The sequence below is a fragment of the Cetorhinus maximus genome, chromosome 5 (genome assembly GCF_964194155.1).
Source record: "Cetorhinus maximus chromosome 5, sCetMax3.hap1.1, whole genome shotgun sequence".
NCBI classification, from domain to species: Eukaryota; Metazoa; Chordata; class Chondrichthyes; order Lamniformes; family Cetorhinidae; genus Cetorhinus; species Cetorhinus maximus.
This window is the reverse complement of record NC_135883.1, coordinates 37,406,935-37,433,347: the sequence shown is the minus strand read 5'-3', so window position 1 is coordinate 37,433,347 and position 26,413 is coordinate 37,406,935. Positions and strand designations below refer to the sequence as shown.

General features: G+C 43.2%; 1 protein-coding gene across 1 annotated transcript in view; it reads right to left on the bottom strand.

The window, feature by feature from the left end:
• The window catches only part of heatr5b (HEAT repeat containing 5B), a 102,034-nt gene that overhangs the window by 25,509 nt on the left and 50,112 nt on the right, over window positions 1-26,413 (bottom strand). Inside the window, exons 16-25 of the mRNA XM_078541736.1 lie at window positions 24,515-24,690; window positions 12,755-12,860; window positions 11,429-11,619; window positions 10,205-10,364; window positions 9,929-10,118; window positions 8,923-9,092; window positions 7,249-7,393; window positions 4,064-4,243; window positions 2,268-2,519; window positions 906-1,087 (exon numbers count right to left, since the gene is read on the bottom strand). Of these exons, the coding sequence (XP_078397862.1) occupies window positions 906-1,087; window positions 2,268-2,519; window positions 4,064-4,243; window positions 7,249-7,393; window positions 8,923-9,092; window positions 9,929-10,118; window positions 10,205-10,364; window positions 11,429-11,619; window positions 12,755-12,860; window positions 24,515-24,690 (1,752 nt within the window). The remainder of the gene's footprint in view (window positions 1-905; window positions 1,088-2,267; window positions 2,520-4,063; window positions 4,244-7,248; window positions 7,394-8,922; window positions 9,093-9,928; window positions 10,119-10,204; window positions 10,365-11,428; window positions 11,620-12,754; window positions 12,861-24,514; window positions 24,691-26,413) is intronic.

Here is a 26,413-nt window from a genome sequence, read left to right as displayed (position 1 = left end):
TTTTGGAATTCATGAATCGCTAATACACATATTCTGAAGATAACTTGTGTAACACAGTGTGTAGCCACAATTATTTCACTATGCACTCTAGCAATGTAAATCTTCAGTGGGGGTCCAACAAAACTGGGGTGGAGCAGGATCCAAACCCCTGCTTTCAACCTTGAGCCAGTCTGGGTCTCGGCTCCTTTGATTTCCTGCACTGCACAGCACACAGTTACCCAATTATGGACAATAAATTGTACACACTGAACTGTAACGTTGGATACCTACTATCAACCAGTGTGGCTCCCAGACAGGAGCCCTATAGAGAGCAACGATCACCTTATGGAGCGAATAGATCGGTGTGGAGCTCCTGTTGTCTCACCGTGCCCAAAATTAAAAGCTCCATTGTACATCTTTCCATGAATATTACCATGTTTGTTGCTGCAAATCATGTTAATAGGAAGCATATTAATGGATAAATTCCAACTAAATCTTTAAAGTGTGCTTGCACTCAATTGCAAAATAACAGATCTCCCTGTATTGCACACTGGGAGTCAAAGCCAAATACCAGCATATCTTTTGGTGAAGCAAGGTTAAAGGGTGGACAATATTGAACAACAGTATACCCACATAACTCAATACTCATTTTAAAATATTGTTTTTATATTTTCATTACAAATTCCCATGTGCACATTTATAAAATATAAACTCGTGCCGTAAATGCACTCTCCTGCCAAGGATGCACCTCCACTGATGGGGGTTGCAATTACAGCACAATGAATATGGTCCTTTGAACTAAGTCGACAGAAGTGCACATAGACGCCTCGTCCGTTAAATGCTTCACTAACATGATTAATTCATATTATAACAAATTAAGCACTCACACGCTACTAGCTTGCACTTTCTGATGGTGCTAATCTTACATTTGCCTGATACTGCTCCAAGATCACATGACCTGGAAACTCGGGTTCCGGGACACAAGCAAACTCCTTGATGATGTCCTCGAGTGCCTGAAGCCCAGCCATTCTCAGCTGGTTGCTGTGGTCAGTGGCAGCCATGAAGGCCATGCGAATAAGGTCAGAAAGATACAACACCAACAGCTCACCTGCATAAAGATCAAAGAGAGGAGAGTAAAAGACTGGTCATCTGGGGAAACATAGGCACAATGTCAGATTTCACCTCACCCCCATCTCCTATAATTACCTAGGCTGCTCTAAAAGTGTTTGCTTGGTTGGTGATAATTACTTGTTTCAATTTTTGCTCTGCATATGTTATACGACTTGCACCTATATAGCACCTTTACCTTAGCAAAACGGCCCAAGGCGCTTCACGAGTGTTATCAAACAAAATTTGACAGAGCCACGTAAGGAGATAGTAGAGCATGTGATCGAAAGCTTGATTAAAGAGGTAGGTTTTAAGAAAGGTCTTAAATCAGTAGAAAGGACCAGAGGTTTAGGGAGGGAATTCTTTGAATCTTTGGAATTCTAGGCCCCAGAGGGCTCTGGAAGCTCAATCATTGAGCATGTTCAAGACAGAAATTGATAGATTTCTGGATACTAATGATATCAAGGGACATAGGGGTAATGGGGAAAAATGGCGTAAAGGCAGGTGATCAGCCATGATCTGTTTGAATGGCAGAGCAGGCTCGACAGGCTGAATGGCCTACTCCTGCCCTCATGTTCCTATTCCAGAGCTTTCAGGCCAGACAGCTGATGGCACAGCCACCAATGGTGTAGCAGTGAAAATTGGGGATGGACAGAAGGCCAAAAATTGGAGAACTGCACAGATCTTGGAGGGTTGTAGGGGCAGGAGGTAGTTACAGAGATAGGGAAAGTCGAGGCAATGGAGGAATTTAAACATGAGAGTGAGAATTTTAAAACAGGTCTTGCTGGACTGGGAGCCAATGTAGGCTATGGAGCACAGAGATGAAGGTGAACAGAATTTTGTGCGAGTTAGGATACAGGCAGCAGAGTTTTCTATGAGCTCAAGTTTATGAAGGTGGGAGGGCTGCTAGGAGAGCACCGGAATAATTATGTCAAGAGGTAACAAAAATGAAACACTGCAATTTAAGCAAAGCGTACAAAGGGACTCAATTCCTATGTTATAAAAACTGGCATCAGATGACTTAAATACTATCACAACACAGCCATTTTCAAGTCAATGGAATAGCTTTGTGGAATTAATGGCATCAGTCACCAATTTGTGGAGACATGCGAAGAGAGTGAGACTTTGCCATGTTGGGACAGTACATCAACCAATAGTCAACACATGAGCAGGTGACCTACTTTTGGGATTCTTCAGTCTCAAGGCCCTGGCCTTGGCGAGATCGAAGTGTGCCTTGTCTGTGTTCTCACACAGTAGGATGATACGACACAGGCACTCAGCAGCAAACACGCGGGTGGCCCATCGTGGGGCAACACAGGGCTTGGATTTCTCATCATCACCCGTGCTAGTGAACATAATCTCATCGTCCATCTCGAATTTTTTCTCTCCATCTTCATCTTTCATTGCTTCTAATTGATCCACGGCACTTGCATCTGCAAATCCAAGAAAAACTCCCAATTTAGAACATCACTTATTGAAAAAAGTGCTTTTTTACTCTAGCCTCTGAATCAGAAGGTGATGGATCCAAATCTCATACCAGAGATTCAAGCACAAAATCTAGGTTGATACTCCTGTGCCATACTGAAAGATGCACTATCTTTTGGGTGAGACATTAAACTGAGCACCTGATCGTCCTTTCGGGTGGACATAAACACCTTATGGTGCTATTTCAAAGAAGAGCAAGCCAGTGTCCTGGCCAATAGTTATCATTAAAACAGGTGATTTGGTCATTGACACATTGCTGTTTGTGGGATCTTGTTATTCACAAATTGGCTGCTGGGAATAGGCTCAATACTTCTCTGAAATCCAAAACCAGACTCTTCAGCAACTGGAAGATTTACTACTTGAACCCACACAAGCTAGGGCTCAAAAGGTTAAATTATGATGGCAGGGTGATGTCAGGAAGTGCTTCTTCATACGAATGGCAGTGGAACTCTCTCCCCAAAAAGCTTGAGGTTTGGGGTCAACTGGAAATTTCAGAGCTGAGAGTGATAGTTCTTTGTTCTGCAAGGGTATTAAGGATTATTGAATCGTGGGAGGGTAGATGGTTGAGACATAGATCAGCCACAATCTAACTGAATGGAGGAACAGTTTCGAGGGGCTGAGTGGCCTCCTCGTGTTCCTCTGCTCTGAAGACCTGTGTTATTGCAGATTTACAGTACTGTTTGCAAAAAAACAAAAGGAGAATAAACATAACAGGTACGAGTCTAAAATTAGCTTCACTGTTATTAGTGGCTCCATCTAATGTAGAACAGTGTTGTCCAATGTGTTAGTCACTAGCCACATGTGGCTAATTGGGAATCCAGACGTTGCAAGTTGCATAACTGATTAAATATTGAGTAATAGACATTCACTGGTCATGTGTTCTCCATTCTCACGTATCAACATGAAAATTATCCTTTTTGTGCATTGGTTAGTGAAATGATGAGATGAAGAACAAGTGTTTTTTGATCATTGTTAATGCTTTACTTTCTTAGTTACTAATGATAGTAAATGTTTAGAACAATGGAATGATATAGCGGAGCTAGTCAGCAATTTCTGTTGGACAACACTGGTGTAGAAGATCCAATTTGGCAGCAGTCCTGATGTAAAAACATCAAACTGAATACCTACAGCAGTTCCTTCAACTCCCGAGAACAGAAGTGCTACATTAACACGTTGGGTTTTGACTGTTTATCAAAACAGTTCCTTCACCCAAATTTCAACCTCATTTCTTATAGATTTTGTTAGGCAAGAGCATTAAGGGAACCATGACCTAGGTGGGTAGATGGAGTTAAGATACAAATCAGCCATGATCTAATTGAATGGTTGAAAAAGTTTGAGTGACCTCCTCTTGTTCCAATGTTCCTGAGAGTCAAACCTGTACTGTATAAACACGGCATCCTTGGCGTGGGGTAGGAACTAGAAACAAATAGTGGGCATGAAAACATAAATTGTTTTCCAGGAACAGTACTCGCGACGTGCTGATTTGATTTACCAGTTGATGCAGCCAAGACGTCTTTACATAGCTTCAGCCAATGCGAAAGTTTTTGAACTGCCAAGGATGAAAGCATGTGGCCCAAAGTGTCATGAATGTCAGCACACAGCTTGCGGTCAGTCTCACGGTCCAGCATTCCAAACAACACTCCTTCCAGGCCAGTCTCTGTGATATTTACATCTGAGGTGGAAAATGCAGATTTTAATCACTTCACTACTGCAAATGCTGAAATTCCTGTTGTACCAGTTTCTCAGAATACCTCTCGGGTGCCATCGCTCTTTGACAGAGACAGACGTCCATGCAAGAGTGCCTTATCGGACATTTCAAAAACTTTGCATGCAATGAATTACACATATTGTGATACAGGTACATATACAATTTTAGAGGTGCTCAAAATTTTGAAGGGGTTTTAATATGAGTAGAGTGGGAGAAAAGGTTTGCAGTGGCAGGAAAATCAATGGACATAGATTTAAGGTAGTTGACAAAAGAACCAGAGGCGGCATGCAGAGATTTTTTTTCTTTTTACACAGCGAGTTGTTACAATCTGTAATACACTGCCAAAGAGGATACTGGAAACAGATTCAATAACAACTTTCAAAAGGGAGTAGGATAAATCTTTGGAAGGAAAAGCTTGCAGGCCTACTGGGAAAGAGCAGGGAGTGGGATTAATTGGATAGCTCTTTCAAAGAGCTGGCACATGCAGATGTGCCGAGAGGCATCCTTTAGTGCTGTAACATTGTAAGAGGTGGAAAACGCACTATGGTTTTTAATCTCATGCTGGTAGAGGCTCAAAACCAGCAACTCTGGGACCGAGGCTGGGCCGGATTTTGGATCTTGCCGGTTTTCAGAACGGGTGGTTAAGGTCAGGGGGCTAATTAAAGGTGCATTATTATTTTCTTAGCATAAACATGCACCCTGTCTTTGGCAGCCAGCTGAGAATGTGATGATTGCAACAGCTTGTATAGGTCAAAACATCACAAAGGTTGCCATAGGACTGCTCTGCCAGCAGACTAAGGGAAGTTTATTCTCGGGGAAAAAACAGTTCAAGATGTCCTTAAAAAATTGTCTGGTTTTTGGATAGCCAGATTTGAGGCACTTTACCTGTACTTCAATACGCTTTCACTCACTCATTGACCAATGAAACTTTTCCTAGGCACATGGCAATTTTTTGGATAGCAAGGCAAGAGTATGGGAGAAAATTGGGAGTCACAGGTTGATGACATGGAAGCTGAATCACTGGGGCCAGGAGACCTCCTATTGGTCCAAAAGCAACCAGCGTGAATGTATCCTAAATAAAAAGGCTGTCATCAAATTTTGATGCTTTGTAATACTGTCCACATCATAGTGATCAGAGTAAAAAAGGCCAATACTAAGGCCAATTCTTTGAAATCATTAAAACTCTCCCCAGCATCTAGAGCCAGCCCAAGTTAGTGCACTACTGGAACCAGTTCCACAACAGCGTGAAAGTGTGCTGAAGACGCTGCTTACCTCTCTGTGGAATCACAACTGATGCATTGTAAGTCAGAGCTCATCAGTTGTTTCCATGACAACCATGCTATGGATTGGGGTAGAGTGGGTTAGGATTTTCCCCAAGTACAATCTCTAGATAGCAGGGTCTTGAGTGGTGGCATTGCCTGCCAAAGAAGAATCTCACAAAGACTATGTTATTCAAAATGCACGATTCTCCGAGCAAATCCAGAAGAGCCATAAGCTTGCAATGATTGCTGCTGATATTTGTGAATGAATGAATGTCATTTCCCCCACTGTTATTTTAAGAGGGTAGTTAACCAATTCCTTATTTCCAACTGAATATTAACACCATTGTATCAGCCATTGAGTTGGAGGCAAACTCAGTATAGTAGATTCCTAGATTATTTCTTCAGCAAAATGCACTAATTGGAAGATAGTTACAGCCATATTACTGTCAGCAACTGAGAGAGATTTTACACACAGATTTAATATGTAACGATCCTCCAGTCACTGTATTTTCTGCAGAAATCACCTTTTAGTAGAAGGCATTGCTGTAATTTCGGCCATGGGTTCAGTTTTGCTGTAGCTGGTAGAGACTCTTTTTAAATAGACTCTGTAGAGCGTTTGCTGCAGTGAGCTTTTCAAATAGGCCCTATTTGCTGAGTAAATAGTCTGTTTGTTATGACTCCTGCCAGATTCACAAGAATGGTTCCAGGGATGAGGAACTTCAGTTATGAAGATAGATTGGAGGATTTAGGATTATTTTCCTTGTGGAAGAGAAGCCCGGGTGAAATTTGATAGAGGCATTCAAAATCATGAGGGGTTTGGACAGGGTAGATAGAGAAAAACTGCTCCCACTCGTGAAAGGTTCAAGAACGAGAGGGCACAGATTTAAAGTAATTTACAAAAGAAGCAAAAGCAGTATGAGAAAAAACATTTTCATGCAGCAAGTTAAGGTCTGGAATGCACTGCCTGAGTGGAGGCAGGTTCAATTGAGGCATTCAAGAGGGAATTAGACTGTTATCTGAAAAGAAAGAAATGTGCAGAGTTATGGGGAGAAAGCAGGAGAATGGCACTAAGTGAATTGCCCATTCGGAGAGCTGGTGCAGACATGATGGGATAGTGCCGGAAAATAGTGTTGAAGTAGAAGATCAGCCATGATCTCATTGAATGGTGGGGAGGGCTCGAAGGGCTGAATGGCCTAGTCCTGCTTTTATTTCTTTCTTATGATCCGCACTGTAACAATTGTGAAGTCTTGCCCTACCTCCAACTCACTGGTTGACACAGTGGTGTCAACAGACATTCGTGTAACTCAGAAGTGAAATATTGCAGATGATGAAAATCTCAAATAAAAACAGAAAATTCTGGCAACACTTAGCAGGTCTGGCAGCATTTGTGGAGAAAGAAGCAGAGTTAATGTGTCAGATCAATGACTTTTCATCAGAATTGGAAAGTCACAGACCTGAAATGTTAACTCAGATTCTCTGTAATGATCTGCAGGTGCGATTGATGGAAGAATTACCCAATTACATCCATTCTTGCCATGTTACTATATGGCGCCTTTTTATTTTGTTATAAAAGGGGTGGGGTGAGCATCACACAACAACATGCCTATTATTCTCGGCAGCAGTGACTGCTGGTCTTAAGTATCCACACTGAGCTATGTTCAGAAGTTTCTCTCTTCCCCCAGCACTCTACAATTCAGAATTACTCACCAATGCCACTGCTTTCCTTGTTTCCAGCACTCCGGGCGAGAGTCATTGCATAGGCACACACCTCGGTTGCTTCCCTTTGAGCGAGTTGGCGGAGGCAGGCAACTGCTGCTCTCCGAAGCAGCAGGTGAGAGCTGCAAAGGTGGACCTGTGGTAGGTAAAGTATCAGGTGTCATCAGTCAAACTGACTTTGTGACAAATTCATCAAGGGTGAAGGGACTGAGTACTCATCTTAGTTGAATTGCAGGCTTGATCTGCATAAATGTAGATATGCATTCTGAGCATTCAATCTTACAGTTTAAATTACACATTCTTCACTGTTACATAATATTTACAGTATAGAAACAAGACATTCAGCCCAACTGGTCTGTGCCAGTGTTTATTCTCCACATGAGCCTCCTCCCACCCTACTTCATCTCACCCTATGAGCTTTTCCTTCTATTCCTTTCTCCTTTATGTATGTATATAGCTTTCCTTAAATGCATCTATGCTATTCACTGCAACCACTCCATCAAACAGCTAGTTCCACATTCTTACCATTTTCTGGGTGAAGAAGTTTTTCTTCAACTCCATGATGGATTTATTAGTGACTTTCTTACATTTATGTCTTCTTTATCTCCCCACATTAAGAAATATTTTCTCTACATTCACTCCACCAAACCCAGTTCATAATGTGTTTATCTAGTTTCCCCTTACATGCATCTAAACTATTCACCTCAATTGTTCCATATGATCGTTATTGTACAATGGCAGACACAGCGAGGTCAGTATCAGGTTTATCACTGAGCTTGATGCTAAGGGATTCTGGTTAGGAGAGTTCTCTCTGGGTAACATGGGGCATTACTGAGAGACAACCTCTTCCACCAGCAATGATTTCCTGCATTTCTGTCTCTGGCAACAGCTGTAGGCTCAACAATGAAGTGGTTAGGTCCTGCATCACAGGGGAGAAGATTAGAAACCTCATCACAAAACCTTTACCACAATTAAAAGTATAAGAAAACCACTTCAGATAATAGTGGGAGTAGCTGGGATTATTGTGATAAGCTACTCTGGGGACACCTGACATTCTGGGTTGCTCAGTTGCATCCGACCTTGCTTGTCGGTTATCCCAAGCCCAAAAGCAGCCTGAAGTTAAGAGTCAGGATGTTTTATGAGAGAAATCTATTCTACACTGGACTGTAACTTCAAGAAAAAAATGAAAGACTTGCATTTACATAGCATCTTTCATGACCTCAGGATACTCCAAAGTGCTTCACAGCCAATGAAGCATGCTTGAAGTGTAATCACTGTTGTATTGTGAGAAAAGTAGCAGGAAAAACGCACACAGTGAGGGGCCACAAACAATAATCTGATGCCAACAGGGTAATCAACTTTACTGGTGTTGGTTGAGGGATGAAGGTTGGTCAGATTAGCTCGGAGAATTCCACCTCTAATTGTGCCGCAGAATCTCTACTGCTAACCCAAGGCGACAGATGGAGCCTTGGTTCAACATGTGATCTGAAAGAGGACAGTGCAGCACTCCCTCTGTACTGTACTGGGAGTGTCAGCAAAGATTGTATGCTCAAGTCTGGAGTAGAACAAGAACCTACCACCTTCTCACTTAGAGGCGCAAATGAGAGTCATTGAGCTTCGTTGCACCTGCATCAAATCGCACTGCTTCTGTTCAATTCCACTTACACAGAGGTTGGGCACCAGACTGGACAGATTGACGTGACGTGGTGCAAACATATGAAGCTGCTGCAGACAGGATATTGCTGCTGCCTGGGCGAGGGAGTCAGAATGGTCTTGCATGATGGCACAGCCCACAAGGCATGAAGAACGTATTGTAGATGTGGAAGCTCCATTACCTAGAAGGAATCAAAAGCCAACTTATGGCACAGGTAGAAATTCCAACAGCAAATCACACAACTATGGCAATTCCTACATTAAGCAACCACTTTCATAATCGAGAAGGGTTAACTGTACCAAGAGGGTTTCAATAAAGAAACAGGTAAAAGCTGGATCATGAAAGAAAAAAAACTGCATCCATGCAGCTTTATCACATCCTCAGCACATTCCAAAGTGCTTCACATGTAATGTATTTTAGAAGCGTAGTCACTGCTACAGTGTGGACTGCCAATACAAACATCCAGGTCCAAAAAACAGCAAATAAGATAGATCACCTGGCAATCTATTTTGAGAATTGTCAATTAAGAGAGGAAAGTTGAGCAGTTCACCAGGAGAATTCCCTGCTCTATTTCATCCAGTGCCATGGGACCTTTCGCAACCACATAAATGGGCAGACAGGGCCTCAGTTTAACCACTTATCCAAAGGACAGCACATTTTACAGTGCAGCACACCCTCAGTACAGCACAGGAGTGTCAGCCTAGAGTTTGCACGCAGGTTTCTGCAGTGGGGCTTGAACCATAACCGTATGACTCTGAAGAGCATGAGCTACCCACTAAGCTAAGGCATAAATAGTTGCTCTCGTAGCATCATCGATAAGGTGAACAGCTACTACTTACAAAGTCAACATTTTTGTACAACTGGGATGGTTAACTGTGCAAAATATTGCACAAGTTAACAACACACAGAACATTTCATGTCCCTAGCAAACTCTGTTTAAAAGGTAGTTAAACGTAGTCATGTCTAGTAACAGATTCCCTGGCTATTCACATCTCACCACTTTCCCTGCCATACTACCTTGCAGTTCTGGTCCAACGGTGGTGATCAGTGCACCCAGACAACGGCCCAAACACTGGTGCACTTCGGTGTGTGATGGGGGAACAGTCAGCAGCAGTGTAAGGACGAGTGACAGTGTGGGCTCCACATATCCACGGTACATGGGACCACTGGAATCCACAATCAGTGCCAGAGAGTGAAGAGCCCAGGTCTGAAAGATAGAAACACATCCAAACCTGTCACCATCACTTAATGTGGAACCAACATACTCGGAGCTCAGACTTTGAATTGATTTACCTGTACTTCAGGGGAAGTACCGTCCTGTGCAAGTGCCAAAAGGATGCTGACACTCGTCTTCAGATGTTGCCCAGAGCCTATTCCACCAACATATCGATGAAGGCAACCGAGCGCAAGTGAATGCCCCGTCCTAGACACCACATCGCGAGCAGATTTCAGTCTATCAAAACAAAAATCTGTAAGAAAATACACTTTGACAGATCTAATACCTATACACAACTAATTCTTAAATGAAGCTGGTTCATTCAGGACAAAAGTGTATAGTCCAGCTATTGACTGTCCTCAGTAAGACTTCATTAACAATATGAAGAAAGCTTTTCTTTACTCAGAGGGGATACTGGATTCAAGATTTAATTAGTGTGTCATTATTACACAGAAAGAAACAATGGTCAAAATGGAGCCTTGTTTTAAAGGAATACAGGAACAGGAGGAATGCTTTAGGACATTTTACTATGTTCAAGGTGCCATACAAATGCAAGTTGATGCTCAGGATGAAAATATTCCTGTAATTTGTTCAATTCCAAACAACACCATGGGCAACTTAAATGCCAGTGTCTTACCTTTTTAAATCTTCATCTAACAAGTCACAGGTGTCTCGAATGAGCCAGCAATAAGCTCCTGCTGATAACTAGAATAAATAAATCCCATTCAGGGAACCTTTGTACTAAGATGTGTAACAATTCCTATTTGGAACAGAGTGGGGGAAGAAAGAGTGAGGAAGGGGAGCATGAATTGGTAGAACAATGTTTCAACTTATCGGGGACTCCAAAACTAGGGAGATGAATATAAGGTGGTCACCAATCAATCCAATAAGGAATTCAGGAGAAACTCCTTTACCCAGGGAGTGGGCGTGGAACTCCCAGAGAACATGGAACTCATTATCACAGGGAGTAGTTGAGGCAAATAACAAAGATGCATTTAAGGGGGGGATAGATAAGTACATGAGTGAGAAAGAAATAGAAGGATGAGTTGGTGGGTGTGATGAAGAGGGGTGGGTGGAGACTCTTGTGGGGTATTAGCACCTGCATGGACCAGTGGGGCCGAATGGCCTGTTTTTGTGCTGTAAATTATATGTAATATAATTCTATGCAAAACGGTGACAATGAACAATGAAAAATAAAGGGGTCTTGTTGGAAAGAACTTCAAGGTTAGGAGGGAAAGGAGTAAAAGGGACAAGACACTAGGAATGTCACTGACTGGAGCTCCACTGTTATTAAATCTTACTTGTCAAAACTGTGCTGTGCCATCCTGGCTATGAAAGTGGCCTCTCCAACCACCTGCGCCATCCTCCCAAGAGCCTCCCCGGCAGCACACCGCAAAATTGGATTGGGGTTATCAAGAGCACCCATGACCAGCGCCAGTGCCGACTTCCGCACCTCGTCAGGTCCCAGGGTACTCTTGTTCTCTGCTAGACCCTAAAAAGGAGAATGACACCTTCAGTCACAGTGCTCTCTGCTGCTTCACTTACCTGGATTGGAGTGTGGGAACTGTACAGGGCAGTAAAAGATTATTTCAGTACACCTGTCAGCTATTCTCATTGTAAAAAATGTTTTACTTGAGATGTATAAAATATCCCATCTGGATAGTGTAGAAATATTCTCATCATGCACACACTGCACTGAACTCCATGTGCAGACTTGTGTTAGAAATCAGTCAGGTATCAGCCATGGCTCCGTGAGTAGCACTTCCACCTCTGAATGAGAAAGTTGTGGGTTTAAGCTCCACTTCAGAGACATGAGCACATAATATAGGTTGACACTGTCTGGTTACCATTGACCAGAACCTGAGCAAGACCAGCCATATAAATGCTGCTGGTACAACAGTAGGTCAGAGGCTGGGAATTTTGTGGAGAGAAGCTCACCTTCTGACTCCCAAAGTCTGTCCACCATCTACAAGGCACAAGTCAGGAGTGTGATGGAATACTCCCCACTTGCCTGGATGAGTGCAGCTCCCACAACACTCTAGAAGCTCGACACCATCCGGGATAAAACAGCCCATCTGATTGGGATCCCATCCACCACCTAAAGCAATCACTCCCTCCACCACCGATGCACAGTGGCAGCAGTGGGCACCATCTACAAGATGCACTGCAGGAACTCATCAAGGCTCCTCTGACAGCATCTTCCAAACCCGTGACCTCTTCCATCTAGAAGGACAAGGGTAGCAAATAGATGGGAACACCACCACCTGAAAGTTCCCCTTCAAGTCACACATCGTCCTGACATGGAAATATATCGCTGTTCCTTCACTGTCACTGGGCCAAAATCCTGGAACTCTCTTCCTAACAGCACTGTGGGTGTTCCTACAACACATGGACTGCAGTGGTTCAAGAGGCAGCTCACCACCACCTTCAAAGGCAATTAAGGATGGGTAACAAATGCTTGCCTAGTCAGTGACACCTACATCCCATGAAAGAATGAAGAAAAAAAAACTCAGTGCAGTACTGAGGGAGTGCTGCACTGTCGGAGGTGGTGTCTTTTGGATGGATGTTGGGCTGAGGTCCTGTCTGCCTTTTCAGAGCTTGTGTGAACATTGGCGAAAGAGCCCTACCTTCAGTGCACTGAGCACAGCAGTGAAGATGTTGATCTGTACAGCCTGCTGACGCACCCCCTTTGCCTGCTTGATGCATTCAGCAAAATGATCCAACATCTGGAGCCTGCGGAAACACCAATTTGACACAAATGGCACCTTTGCGACTCACATCTTAAAAGTTACAGATTAGATTGTTAAATATTTCTCCAATGCTAGATAAATTTAAAAATAACCAACAAATGAACCGTGTTCGTAACGAAAGTATGGTGGTTTGATAGCTCCAAAAGGATTATTTAAACACTGTTAGCATTGACCTGGCCAGAATACAGCACAACACCTGCAATTGGTAAGGACACGAGTTCATGATGGGCAGCATCATCCATAGGGAAATTTAAAGAAGCACAAGCAAATCTGTAGTCACTACAGATTAGTACTGCACACATCCTTGCTTAGTGGCCAGGCATACCATTGCACTGGGAGGGATGGTTCACCTTTCAGATCAACAGGTGAAGAGATGTGATATAGAAATGAAGTGCAAAAAAGAAGTGCAAAAAAATGTAACCATCGCAGTTTGTTCCTCCTGTCCTCACTGCCTTTTCCTGACCTGTTAATCTTGTGTTATTGCATTTTTTGCCTCTCTGCATTATTATATACCAGAATTCTTCACTGCATTCTTGAAGCTGGGATATAAGGGTGAACAGAGTGCTTCATGAACCAAGTGCTAGATCAGGAATTTGGTGCATTGGCATTTGGTAGATTTACAGTTACAGTATGACTCAGAACTTTAAAACCATAAAAGAAACGGCAAACTAATTAAGATAACTAGTTAACCGAAGCTGCCCTGCAGTGCCAGTTAATGCAAGAACATTAGAGGTGTCAGCTGTGGCTCAGTTCATAGCACCCTCGCCTTTGCATCAGAGGGTTGTGGGTTCATGTCCCACCCCTGGAAACCAAGAACTGTGAATGTACTCGAAAGAGTTACAATCTGTGACTGTTGATAACTCGAAAGAGTTAATGCAAGAACATAAGAAATAGGAGGGGTAGACCATACGGCCTGTCAAGTCTGCTCCGCCACTCAATATGACCATAGCTGATCTTGGGCTGCAACTTTACTTTCTCGCCCACTCCCCATATCCCTTGAATCCTTGAGACCAAAAATCTGTCTATCTCAGCCTTAAATATATTAAACAATGGAGCAACTATGTCTACTACCTCTGGGGGTAGAGAATTCCCAAGCTTCACACCCACTTGAGTGAAGAAATTTCTCATCTCAGTCCTAAAAGACCAGTCCCTTTACCCTAACACTGCTCCCATGTTTTACATTCCCCAACCAGTGGAAATATCTATCCTAACCTATCTCAATATCTATCCTATCAAGTCCCATCATAATCTCGTATGTTTCAATGAGATTACCTCTCATTCTTCTAAACTCCGGACAATATATACTTAATTTACTCAGCCTCTCATCATAGGACAACCCTCTCAACCCAGAGTCCAATCTAATGAACTCCAATGCAAGTATATCCTTCCTTAAATATGGAGACCAAAATTGCACAGAGTATTTCAGGTTGGCCCTGTAACAATTGTAACAAGACTTTAATCTTGTACTCCAATCCCCTTGCAATAAAGGCCAACATAATATTTGTTAACTGTCAATTAACAAAGTGGTTGCCTGAATGTTAATTGTTGTAGTCAGAAGCTGACTTAGTATTTGTAACTTGGGTGTGAGCCATAAGCTCTCTTACAAGTAGATAGTGATTGCAACCACAGAGAGTGGGGAAGCACAGAGCAATTCAGATGCTTTGTGAACTGAGTGCTAAGTCAGAAATTTGTTGCAAGTGGGAATTCAGTGCAGACGGAGGAAGAAGGTGTTTGTTGCTTTCTTAAAATTCTTTTTGTTTTACCTCTAGTGACTAGTGAGTGTACTTCTTTTGTCTCCAAGCTAGGACTTTATAACTTGCTATTACTTTATTGTACTAAGTTAAATCAAATAAATAAATAAAATTAGACAGATACGCCGGGGATGGTTTTCTGTGACTGCAACATATGGGAGTTTGTGGAACACGTTGCAATCCTGTACAACTATATTTGTGGAAAGTGACTGCAGCTCAAGCAACTTCAGCTCAGAGTTGCTGAGTTGCAGTCCGTATTTCAGACATGTAGGGCATCAGGAGGGAGGAGCGTTACTGGACACTTTGTTCCAGGAGGCACACTCATCCCTTGGGTTAAGTAGAGCTTTAGAGTTGGTCAATGGTCAAGACCAGGAGGGCGTGACTGCAAGGCAGGGATCAAAATCCAGCAGGTAGCGATGAAGGTGCTGACTTTGACCAACAGGTATGAGGTACTTGCATAAAGCAAAATGCTGCGGATGCTGGAAATATCAAATTAAAACAGAAAATGCTGGAAAAGCCCAGCATGTCTGGCAGCAACTGTAGAGAGAGAAACAGAGTTAACGTTTTGAGTCTCTATGACTCTTCTTCAGAGCTAAAGAGAAGTAGAAACGTGATGGATTTCTCCTTTAACTTGTCTCACTTCTTCCAAATAAAAGGTATGGTTATGGGTACCCACATAGGCCCCAGTTAAGCCTGTCTTTTTGTGGGGTATGTGGAACATTTCTTGTTCCAGTCCTACTCAGGCCCCTCCCACAACTCTTCTTTCGGTACTGTATCGGTGCTGCTTCATGCTCTCGTCTAGATCTGGAAAAATGTATTGATTTTGCTTCCAATTTCCACCCCTCTCTCACCTTCACATGGTCCATCTCCGAAACTTCCCTTCCCTTCCTTGACCTCTCTGCCTCCATTTCTGGTGATAGACTGTCTACCAATATTCATTACAAGTGCACTGACTCCCACAGCTACCTCGACTACAGCTTTTCACACCCTGCTTCCTGTGAGGGCTTCATCCCATTCTCTCAGTTCTTCCACCTCCGTTGCATCTGATCCGACGATGCCACCTTCCAAAATGGTGCCTCTGACAAGTCTTCCTTTTTCCTTAACCGAGGGCTCCCCGACTCTGATTGACCAGGCCCTCAACCATGTCCAGCCCACCTCCCGCACCTCTGCCCTCACCCCTTCCCCTTCCTCCCAGAACCACGACAGAGTCCCCCTTGCCCTCACATTTCACCCCACCAGCCTCTGCATTCAAAGGATCATCCTCCGCCATTTCCACCATCTCCAGCATTATGCCACCACCAAACACATCTTCCCCTCACCCACCCGTCAGCATTCCATAGGAACCGTTCCCTCTGTGACACCCTGGTCCACTCTTCCATCACCCCCAACTCCTCATCCCCTTCCCACAGCACCTTCCCATACAATAGCAGAAGGTGCAACACATGATCCTTTACCTCCTCCCTCCTCATTGTCCAAGGCCCCAAACATCCTTTCAGGTGAAGCAGTGCTTCATTTGCACCTCTTTCAATTTGGTCTACTGTATTCACTGCTCCCAATGTGGTCTCCTCTACATTGGAGAGACTAAACGCAGACTGGGTGATCGCTTTGCAAAACACCTTCGCTCAGTACACAAGCATGACCCAGAACTTCCTGTTGCTTGCCATTTCAGTGCACCATCCTGCTCTCATGCCCACATGTCTGTCCTTGGCCTGCTGCAATGTTCCAGTGAAGCCCAACGCAAACTGGAGGAACAGCACCTCATCTTCCGATTAGACACCTTACAGCCTTCCGGACTTAACATTGAGTTCAACAACTAAAAACCATGAATTCGCTCCTCCCTCTTGACCCCTTTTTTAATCCAATTTTTATTCATTTTAAATTTTAATTTATTTTTTTCCTTATTTGTTCATTTTTAAAATCTTTTTACCCAATCTACCCCCACCCCCTCCACAGGCCATCTGTCACTTGTTTTTATGTTTTGCTTTCAGAGTGCTGACCCTTGTTCTGCTATTAACACCTTCTGCTATCTTACCTTTATGCCACTATCAGCACCTTCTTTACTCTTCACCGCTGCCATTAAACACTCCCTTTGTCTTGTGTCCATGACAACTTTATCAATCTCTGCTTAGCTGTCACCTGGCCCAAATGTTTCAACCCACTGATCTCATCCAGCCACCTTCTTACCACAGCCCTTACTACCTCCCTCTGCAGAAACCACTCTTGTTGTCCTGTATCCATTTGTGTTGTCTGCTTTAATGACACATTTATATTAACCTTTGGTTGACAATTCCATTTGATTTCCTTTCTTATTCTAATTGTCTTGTTTTTTTGACATATTTGAAGCCCTCACTACACTGAACAACTTACCAGGGTCAACGTGTCAATTCTCTTCATATTCTTGAAAACTTCCCTGAAATTTGCTGGCCTAACAGTGACCACATTGCACAAGTCAGTCACTGGCTGTAAAGTGCTTTAGTATCAGGTCAGTATAGCACAGGACAGTATCAGGTGCAATAAAAATGCAGAATCTTTCTTTCTTCTAATAAATTACAGGAAAGGATTTTCTTATCTAATGAAACAAGCCTAACTTTCTTAACCTTTCCTGAATACTAATCTTTGTTACTCCTTTGTCCTAAGTCAGAGGCATTAATTTTGATCCAATTAGGCGATCCAGGCAGCTGATACAGCTCTTCTCCCTATGTCAGAGATAGATATGCCAGACCTATTACAGAAGGCCGACTGTTCTCCAACTAGACCAGGTGCCCATGATTTAAATTCAGCAAAGGGCCTCTTGCCCAAGCAGAATTTTGTAGGCACCCATCACGGTCACCTGCTCTAATGTAATCTGAATAAAAAGACAGCATTTTACCATCCTTCTTCTGTGTGCCCCACGTGCATTCCTCCTCTTCTCCCCACCCTCACCACTCAGAGGGATGAACTGAAACTCCAAATTCAACATATCATTTTCTTGGACACCTGATACTCAGGCACAAAGCAAATAATGCAAGCACCTTTCTGTTGGAAGTGTTTCAATCACTCATTCCCAAAATAACATCAATCTGTAAATGCTGGAATGAACAGAATTTGCACTGATCCACAAAACTCTTCAAGCAGTCTCCTTCCTGATTTTGTGAACTCTTGCCTCTTTCCAACTCAAAGATAATTACTTCTCAATACAGAGTAAAACTATTGGTCTGATGTAGGTGCACGGTTGCAGCAGCTAATTATAGAGCAAGGAGTAAAGATGTTTGAACAGTGAATCATTTTGCTGACTTTCCTCTGATCAGAATGCAGGGGTGGGGTAATGTATATTGCTACAATAATAGGTACAGTCTTCATTAAGTTATTTTTTTCCTGTTTTCAGAAGTCGACCCAGTGGCCATTATAATTGCCAGACACCTTGTGCAAAACAATGAGTAGGAAGTGCTGACAAAGGCCCACTATTCTTTCTCGTGACTGAGGTCAACACCAACGTCTTTTCCCAACGAATGCCCAACCAGTCTCCATCCATGACAGTCTTCCTTCGCCTGCCTGAGCTTGTTCTCACTCTGAACAACTTCTCCTTTAACTCCACTCACTTCCACCAAATAGGTGTTGCTACGGGTGCCCACATGGGTCCTTGCTATACCTGCATTTTTGTGGGATGTGGGAAACATTTCTTATTTCAGTCCTACTTGGGCTCCCTCCCTCAATTCTTTTTCCTGTACATTGATGACTGTATCGGTGCTGTTTCCTGCTCTTGCCCTGCACTGAAACACTCATTAACTTTGCTTCCAATTTCCACCCTTTTCTCACCTTCGCATCGTCTATCTCTGACCCTTCCCTTTCTTGACTTCTCTGTCTCTATTTCTGGGGATAGGCTATCAACAAATATTCATTATAATCCCACGGACTCCCACAGCTACCTCGACTACACTTCCTCAGGCCCTGCTTCCTGTAAGGATTCTATTCCATTCTCCTAGATTCTCCATCTCCGTCACATCTATCCTGATGAAACAACCTTCCATACCAGCACAACTGATATGTCCTTTTTCCTCAACCGAGGATTCCAACCTACAGTGGTTACAGGGCCCTCGACCGTGTCCAACTCATTTACCACACTTCTGCTCTTATCCCTTCCCTCCCAGAGCTACGATAAGGTACCCTTAGTCCTCACCTTCCACCCCAACAGCTTCCATGTTAAACAGACCATCCTCCGCTATTTCAGCCATCTCCAACATGATGCCACCTCCAAATACATCTTCCCCTCCCCTATTCCCTCCATGATGTCCTAGTCCACTCCTCAATCACATCCCCCCACACCCACTTCCCTTCCCATAGCACCTTTCTATGCAAGCGTAGGAGATATAACGCCTGTCCTTTTACCTCCTCCATCTTCTCCACCTTTTACCTCCTCCATCTTCTCCATCCAAGGCACCAACCACTCCTTCCAGGTGAAACAGCAATTTACATGTACTTCTTTCAATTTAATATGCTGTATTCACTGCTCACAATGTGGTCTTCTCTACATTAAGGAGACCAAATGTAGATTGGACGACCACTTGGTGAAACACCTCAGTTCAGTCTGCAAGTGTGACCCCGAGCTTCTGATCACCTGTCAATTTAATTCTTCACCTTTGTCTCACTTCGACCTCTCTATCCTTGGCTTTCTGCAGTGTTCATAAGAATGTAGAAGCTGGAGTAGGCCATTCAGCCCTTCAAGCCTGCTCCTCCATTCAATAAGATCATGGCTGATCTGGTTATAGTCTCGGCTCCACTTTCCTGTCTGACCCCCAAAGCCCTGACTACCTTGCATAACAAAAAACTGTCTAACTCTGCCTTGAGTAAGTTGACAAGAGGAGGTGGAGTCTGCAAAGAGATATAGACAGGTTAAGTGAATGGGCAAAAATTTAGCAGATGGTGTATAACATGGATAAATGTGAATTTGTTCACTTTTGCAGGAAGAATAAAAAAGCAGTATATTAATTAAATGAAGAAAGATTGCCTCCACTCTGCCTTGAATAAATTCAAAGACCCAGCCCCCACTACTTTCTGGGGAAGAGAATTCCATATATGACCCTTTGGGGGAAAGAATTTCTCCTCACCTCTGTCTCAAAAGGGAGTCCTCCTATTTTTAAACTAAGTCCCCTACTTTTAGTCTCTCCCACAAGAGGAAACATCCTCCAGGAATCCACCCGATCAAGTACCCTCAGGGTCTTATACATTTCAATAAGATCACCTCTCAATATTCTAAACTCCGATGGGTATAGGCTTAATCTGTTCAACCTTTCTTCATAAGACAAACCCTTCATCCCAGGAATGAATCCAGTGAACCTTCTGACTGCTTCTAGAGCAAATAAATATTTTTTCAAATAAGGAGACCAAAACTGCACACAGTATTCCAGAGTGGTCTCACTAAGGCCCTGTACAGCTGTAGTAAAACTTCCTAACTTTTTATATTCCATTCCTCTTGCAATAAACGCCAACATTCCATTTGCCTTCCTAATCACTTGCCGTACCTGCGTACGAACTTTATGTGATTCGTGCCAGGGCACCTAGATCACTCTGTACCATCGAAGTCTGCAATCTCTCTCCATTTAATTAGTATACTGCTTTTTTATTCTTCCTGCAAAAGTGAACAAGTTCTCATTTACCCATGTTATACACCATCTGCTAAATTTTTGCCCATTCACTTAACCTGTCTATATCTCTTTGCAGGGTCCACTTCCTCTTCACAGAATCTCAGTGCAGAAGAGGCCCTTCGGCCCATCGAGTCTGCACCGACACGTGAGAAACACCTGACCTACCTACCTAATCCCATTTACCAGCACTTGGCTCACAGCCTTGAATGTTATGACGTGCCAAGTGCTCATCCAGGTACTTTTTAAAGGATGTGAGGCAACCCGCCTCCACCACCCTGCCAGGCAGTACATTCCAGACAGTCACCACCCTCTGGGTAAAAAGGTTTTTCCTCACATCCCCCCCCTAAACCTCCTGCCCCTCACCTTGAATTTGTGTCCCCTAGCAACTGACCCTTCAACTAAGGGGAACAGCTGCTCCCTATCCACCCTGTCCATGCCCCTCATAATCTTGTACACCTCGATCAGGTCGCCCCTCAGTCTTCTCTGCTCCAACAAAAACAACCCAAGTCTATCCAACCTCTCTTCATAACTTAAATGTTTCATCCTAGGCAACATCCTGGTGAATCTCCTCTGCACCCCCTCCAGTGCAATCACATCCTTCCTATAATGTGGCAACCAGAACTGCACACAGTACACCAGCTGTGGCCTCACCAAGATTCTATACAACTCCAACGTGACCTCCCTACTTTTGTAATCTATGCCTCGATTGATAAAGGCAAGTGTCCCATATGCCTTTTTCACCACCCCACTAACATACCCCTCTACCTTCAGAGATCTATAGACACACACGCCAAGGTCCCTTTGTTCCTCAGAACTTCCTAGTGTCATGTCATTCATTGAATACTTCCTTATCAGATTACCCCTTCCAAAGTGTATCACCTCACACTTTTCAGGGTTAAATTCCATCTGCCACTTATCTGCCCATTTGACCATCCCATCTATATCTTCCTGTAGCCCAAGACACTCAACCTCACTGTTAACCACCCGGCCAATCTTTGTGTCATCCGCAAACTTACTAATCCTACCCCCGACATAGTCATCTATGTCGTTTATATAAATGACAAATAATAGGGGACCCAGCACAGATCCCTGTGATACGCCACTGGACACGGGCTCCAGTCACTAAAGCAGCCTTCTGTCAATACCCTCTGTCTCCTACAACTAAGCCAATTTTGAATCCACCTTATCAAATTACCCTGTATCCCATGTGCATTTGCCTTCTTTATAAGTCTCCCATGTGGGACCTTGTCAAAGGTTTTGCTGAAATCCATATAAACTACATCAACTGCACTACCTTCATCTACACACCTGGTCACCTCCTCAAAAAAAGCAATCAAATTTGTTAGGCATGACCTCCCTTTGACAAAAGCATGCTGACTATCATTGATCAAACCTTGCCTCTCCAAGTGGAGATAGATTCTCTCCTTCAGAATTTTCTCCAATAGTTTCCCTACCACTGACATGAGACTCACTGGTCTGTAGTCCCTGGCTTATCTCTACAACCCTTCTTAAATAGCAGAACCACATTAGCTGTTCCCCAGTCCTCTGGCACCTCCCCCTCTTGATAACTTACTTTCCTATCTTGGTGTCATTGGCAAATTTAGCCACCATACATTCACTCCCTTCATCCAAGTCATTGAAATAGATTGTAAAAGATTGAGGACCCAGTACTGATCCCTGTGGCACTCCACTACTTACAGCTTGCCAAGCCGAAAAAGACCCGTTTATTCCTACTCTTTGCTTCCTGTTAGCCAACCAATCCTTTATCCATGCTAATATGTTACCCCTTACACCATGTGCTCTTATCTTGTGTAGTAACCTTTGACGTGGCACCTTTTCAAATGCTTTTTGGAAATCCGAGTACACCACATCCACCTTGAATGTTACTTCGCCAAAAAACACAATTTCCCTTTCACAAAGCCATGTTGGCTCTGCCTGATCAAATTGTGATTATCTAAGTGCCCTGCTTATAACATTAATAATAGATTCTAGCACTTTCCCTTTGATAGATGTTAGGCTAACTGGACTATAGTTTCCTGCTTTCTGCCTCCCTCCTTCATTGAATAAAGGTGTTACATTAACTATTTTCCAATCTGCTGGAACCTTTCCAGAACCTAAGGAATTTTGAAAGATTATAACCAATGCATCATGTTTCTGCGCCACCACTTCTTTTAAGACCCTAGGATACAGGCCATCTGGAGACTTGTCAGCCTTCAAGTCTAATAGTTTTCCTAACACCCTTTCCCTGGTGATGGTGATTGTATTAAGTTCATCCCTCTCTATCACCAATTGATTTTCAAGTATCTTTGGGAAGTTTTCCAAGTCTTCTATCTTGAAGACAGACAAAATACCTGTTCAACACCTCTGCCATTTCTTTGGTTTCCGTTATCAATTCCCCAGACTCTCTCTCTCTCTCTAGAGGGCCAACACTAACTTTAGTTACACTTTTCCTGTTCAAATATTTGTAGAAACTCTTACTATCTGTTTTTATATTACTAGCTAGCTTTCTCTCATACTCTGCTTTCTGCCTTTTTATTATTTTTTTAGTCATTCTTTGCTGGTTCTTAAAATTTGTCCAATCCTCTACCCTACCAATAATCTTTGCAGGTTTGTAGTGTTTCTTTCAATTTAGTACTATCCTTAACTTCCTTATTTAGCTATGGATGATGCATCCTTCTCAAAGAACCTTTCTTTCTCACTGAAATAAATCTTTTGAGCGTTATTAAATATCTCCTTAGTTGTTCACCGAATACTTTTAAAGCAGCAATAGATAGACTCTTGTTAGGCAAGGGAATCAAAGGTTATCAGGGGTAGATGGGAATGTGGAATTCAAAACATAAACAGATCAGCCATGATCTTATTGAATGGCGGAGCAGGCTCGAGGGGCCGAATGGCCTACTTCTGCTCCTAGTTCGTATGTTCCAATGAAGCTGAACGCAAGCTCCAGGAACAACACCTTATCTTTCAATTAGTCACTTTACAGCCTTCTGGACTCAACACTGAATTCAACAATTTCAGACCGTAACTGCTTCGCCCAGTTAGTCTCCTTTTTCTTTTCCGGTTTTCATTTTACTCTCTTGTTTTTCTCTTTTTTTTGCTTTTGGACAGCAGATAATCATCATTCTGCAATTGACACCTCCTCTAGACAAATGTTTTGTTTCTTTACTTATCCCATTATCATTCCCTTTGGCCTTGCCACCATGAAACCCTTTGTCATTTAATCTTTCCTGCCATCCACCCTGTCACGGACCTTCCCTTTTACCCGCCATTCTCCTCCTTCAGTTGCTTCAAGCCTACTACATCTCTAATTTTTCACAGTTCTGATGAAAGGTCATTGGCCTGAAACATTAACATTGTTTTTCTCTCCATAAATGCTGCCTGATCTGCTGAATATTTCCAACATTTTCCATCTATTTTTATTTTTCTTCCCAATCTGCTTGAACCCAACAGCTTTTAAAGCACAAAATACACGGGCACATGCGTTGTGGTTAACAAGATTTTTCCAAAATACGTGGTGGACGGTCAAGCCACCTCAGGATCTCGGAATGGAACATGAGACACAGATGCCTTCCAGAGGATTCAGACTGTAAAACGATGGTTGGGTTTTGTACATTTTGAAGTTCGGGTTTCCTCCTATACCTATTATCTACCTTGCACACTGTTGAACCAAAACAGCCCCAGGCATCAGTACTTGGAGTGGCCACATCGCTAATACTGATAGGCAAGTTATGAATGAATCAGTGTAAATTTTAGAAAAATTAAAAAGGCACCTTTGCTGTGATACAAAGAAAGGACAGGAGGTTTGTTGCGAAGTTGGTGAGCAAGGTATTTTGAACCACCCAGGATAGTTGATGCAGTTAATATGGGATAAATGGCACTTTTGTAATTGATGCCTATGGTACTGGCAATTGGTTCGCCCCAATAGCCCAATCTAAGAGGCTGCCTGCGCCAAGTGTGGACTGTGTCAGTGGTATATCTGTATATCTAATAATTGTGGAAGTGCCCCATGGGCGTCCCTGTCTGAAGTGAAATTTAAAAGCACAGCATTTTGGAAGTGCCTCCTTCTACGTAATTTACACAAAGACCCAAAGAGAGCGAGGTTGGTGTTTGTTTGTAGGTTACAATTTTCAAACATATGAAATTGGTGGGCCGGAACAGAGTAGCTGGTTCATCAAGTCTTCCGCAGCATAACCCAAATGCTTCCCAACTTATCAAGTACATAAACACCTGCTTTGATAAACGGTAAAGTGAAATAAAATGCTCACCGATGTTTGAAAGAGACATGAGGAAATACCACACCAAAGAGGGCAACCGAGGCATCGATGACCGACACACCGAGTGGAAGAGGCCCGGGCACAGCCTCACCCACAGGGATACGCAGGTAAATCGAGGATGGGTCATGCTCCAAGGCTCCGCTTCCTGATGCACTGTTTGGCTGCAGCTGCAAGGAAATTGGAGGGAGGCTTAATAAAGCAAGCTCTTCCGGTAGCTGTTCTCCCATCAACAAAAAATACAGCCAATATAAGTTAGGCAAAACTCTTTCAGAACGGTTTCTATTGGTGCGAGGTTTGGCCACACAGAAACATTTAACAGAAAGACTCAGCCTTCACTCAATGTTCCTTATCTACTTTTCATGCTTTCTCTGACTGGGGAATCTAAAACTAAGGGGACACAGTCTCAGAATAAAGGATCAAAGTGAAATTTCTTCACCCGGAGGGTTGTGAATCTTTGGACTTCTCTACCTCGGAGGGTTATGACTGCACTGTTATTGGGTATTTTCAAGACTGAGATCGGTGATCTTTAGGTACTAAGGGAATCAAGGGATATGGGAAGAGGGCGGAAAAGTGTAATAAGGTAATTCACCAGCCATGACCTTATTGAATGGCAGAGCAGACTCAAGGGGCTACCTGGCCTACTCCTGCTTTCTAACGTTCCTTTATGTTGCAAAGAATCGCAGCCATTTAGGTTGATTGAGGCAATTATTGTAAAGATGTCTAAACACTATTCCTCGACAAAAAAGAAAAAAGACTTGCATTTATATAGCAGCTTTCACACCCTCAGGACATTCCAAAGGGTTTTCCAGCCAAGAAGCACTTAAAGTGTAGTCGCAGTTGTAATGTAGGAAACACTGCAGCCAATTTGAGCACTGCAAGCTCCCAGGATTAAAGGCAGAATCCTACAGCAAGGATTAAACAGAGTAAATCTATGTTTAAAAATTTAACTGTGGACATTCTCAAATTGCCTCCTCCCTGTCCTCTGTCTACGACCAGGGCATGTCTTGTCCAATCTCCTCACACTTATGCAACCTGAATCCCTTGGTGCCCCTTTGTGCGTGCATTGTGGCTGTCGCTCAGGACCAGTTCAGTTACTTCTGTCTCCATTTCTTCTCCAAGCCATTTCACTAACTTTACTCTGCTTCAACTCACTCACTCAGGCCACCTTTAATTTCTTTTGTGTACTTATTGCCTCCTAATCTACCTCAACCGATCACTACTCCTCCGTCTTCCTATTCTCCTTGTGTCATCCAAGGTTGGAATCATTCTCAGAATCCTCAGTTCTGCTGCACATATTCTTGTATTCTTCACTCATATTTTCTGTAGCAGCTTGGACAACTGATTGGCTTCCTAGGCCGCTTCAGAGGACATTTAAGAGCCAACCATGTCGGGGTGAGATTGAAGTCACACATAGGCCAGATGATGGTAAAGATGGTAGATATCCTTCTCTAAAGGGACATTAGCGAACGAGTTGAGTTTCTACGACAATCTGACAGCTTCATGGTCACTGTCACTGACACATTTTTGAAACTGAATTCAAATTCTCAAACTGCCATGTTGGGATCTGAGCTCAAAATGTCTGGCTTACTAGTCCAGCAACATAACCACACCACTACCATACCCTGTCTCACAGGCTCGCTGTGATGATGAAACTAACCACAATCAGCTAGGACAAGTCATGTTCACATTACAGCCCTCACTCAGATCAGACACAAGTCATGCTCACATGGCGCATGTTAGCTGGCAGCAGTGAGGGTTCAGGCAAAAGAAATGAACAGGACTCAGCACGCAAAGCATCACAATGAGTTGTCACCCTTGGCTTGTCCGCAATGAGTTAGAAAGGAATGCAATAAACAGTACAGTCAAAATATGCCTGATCATATTAAGATT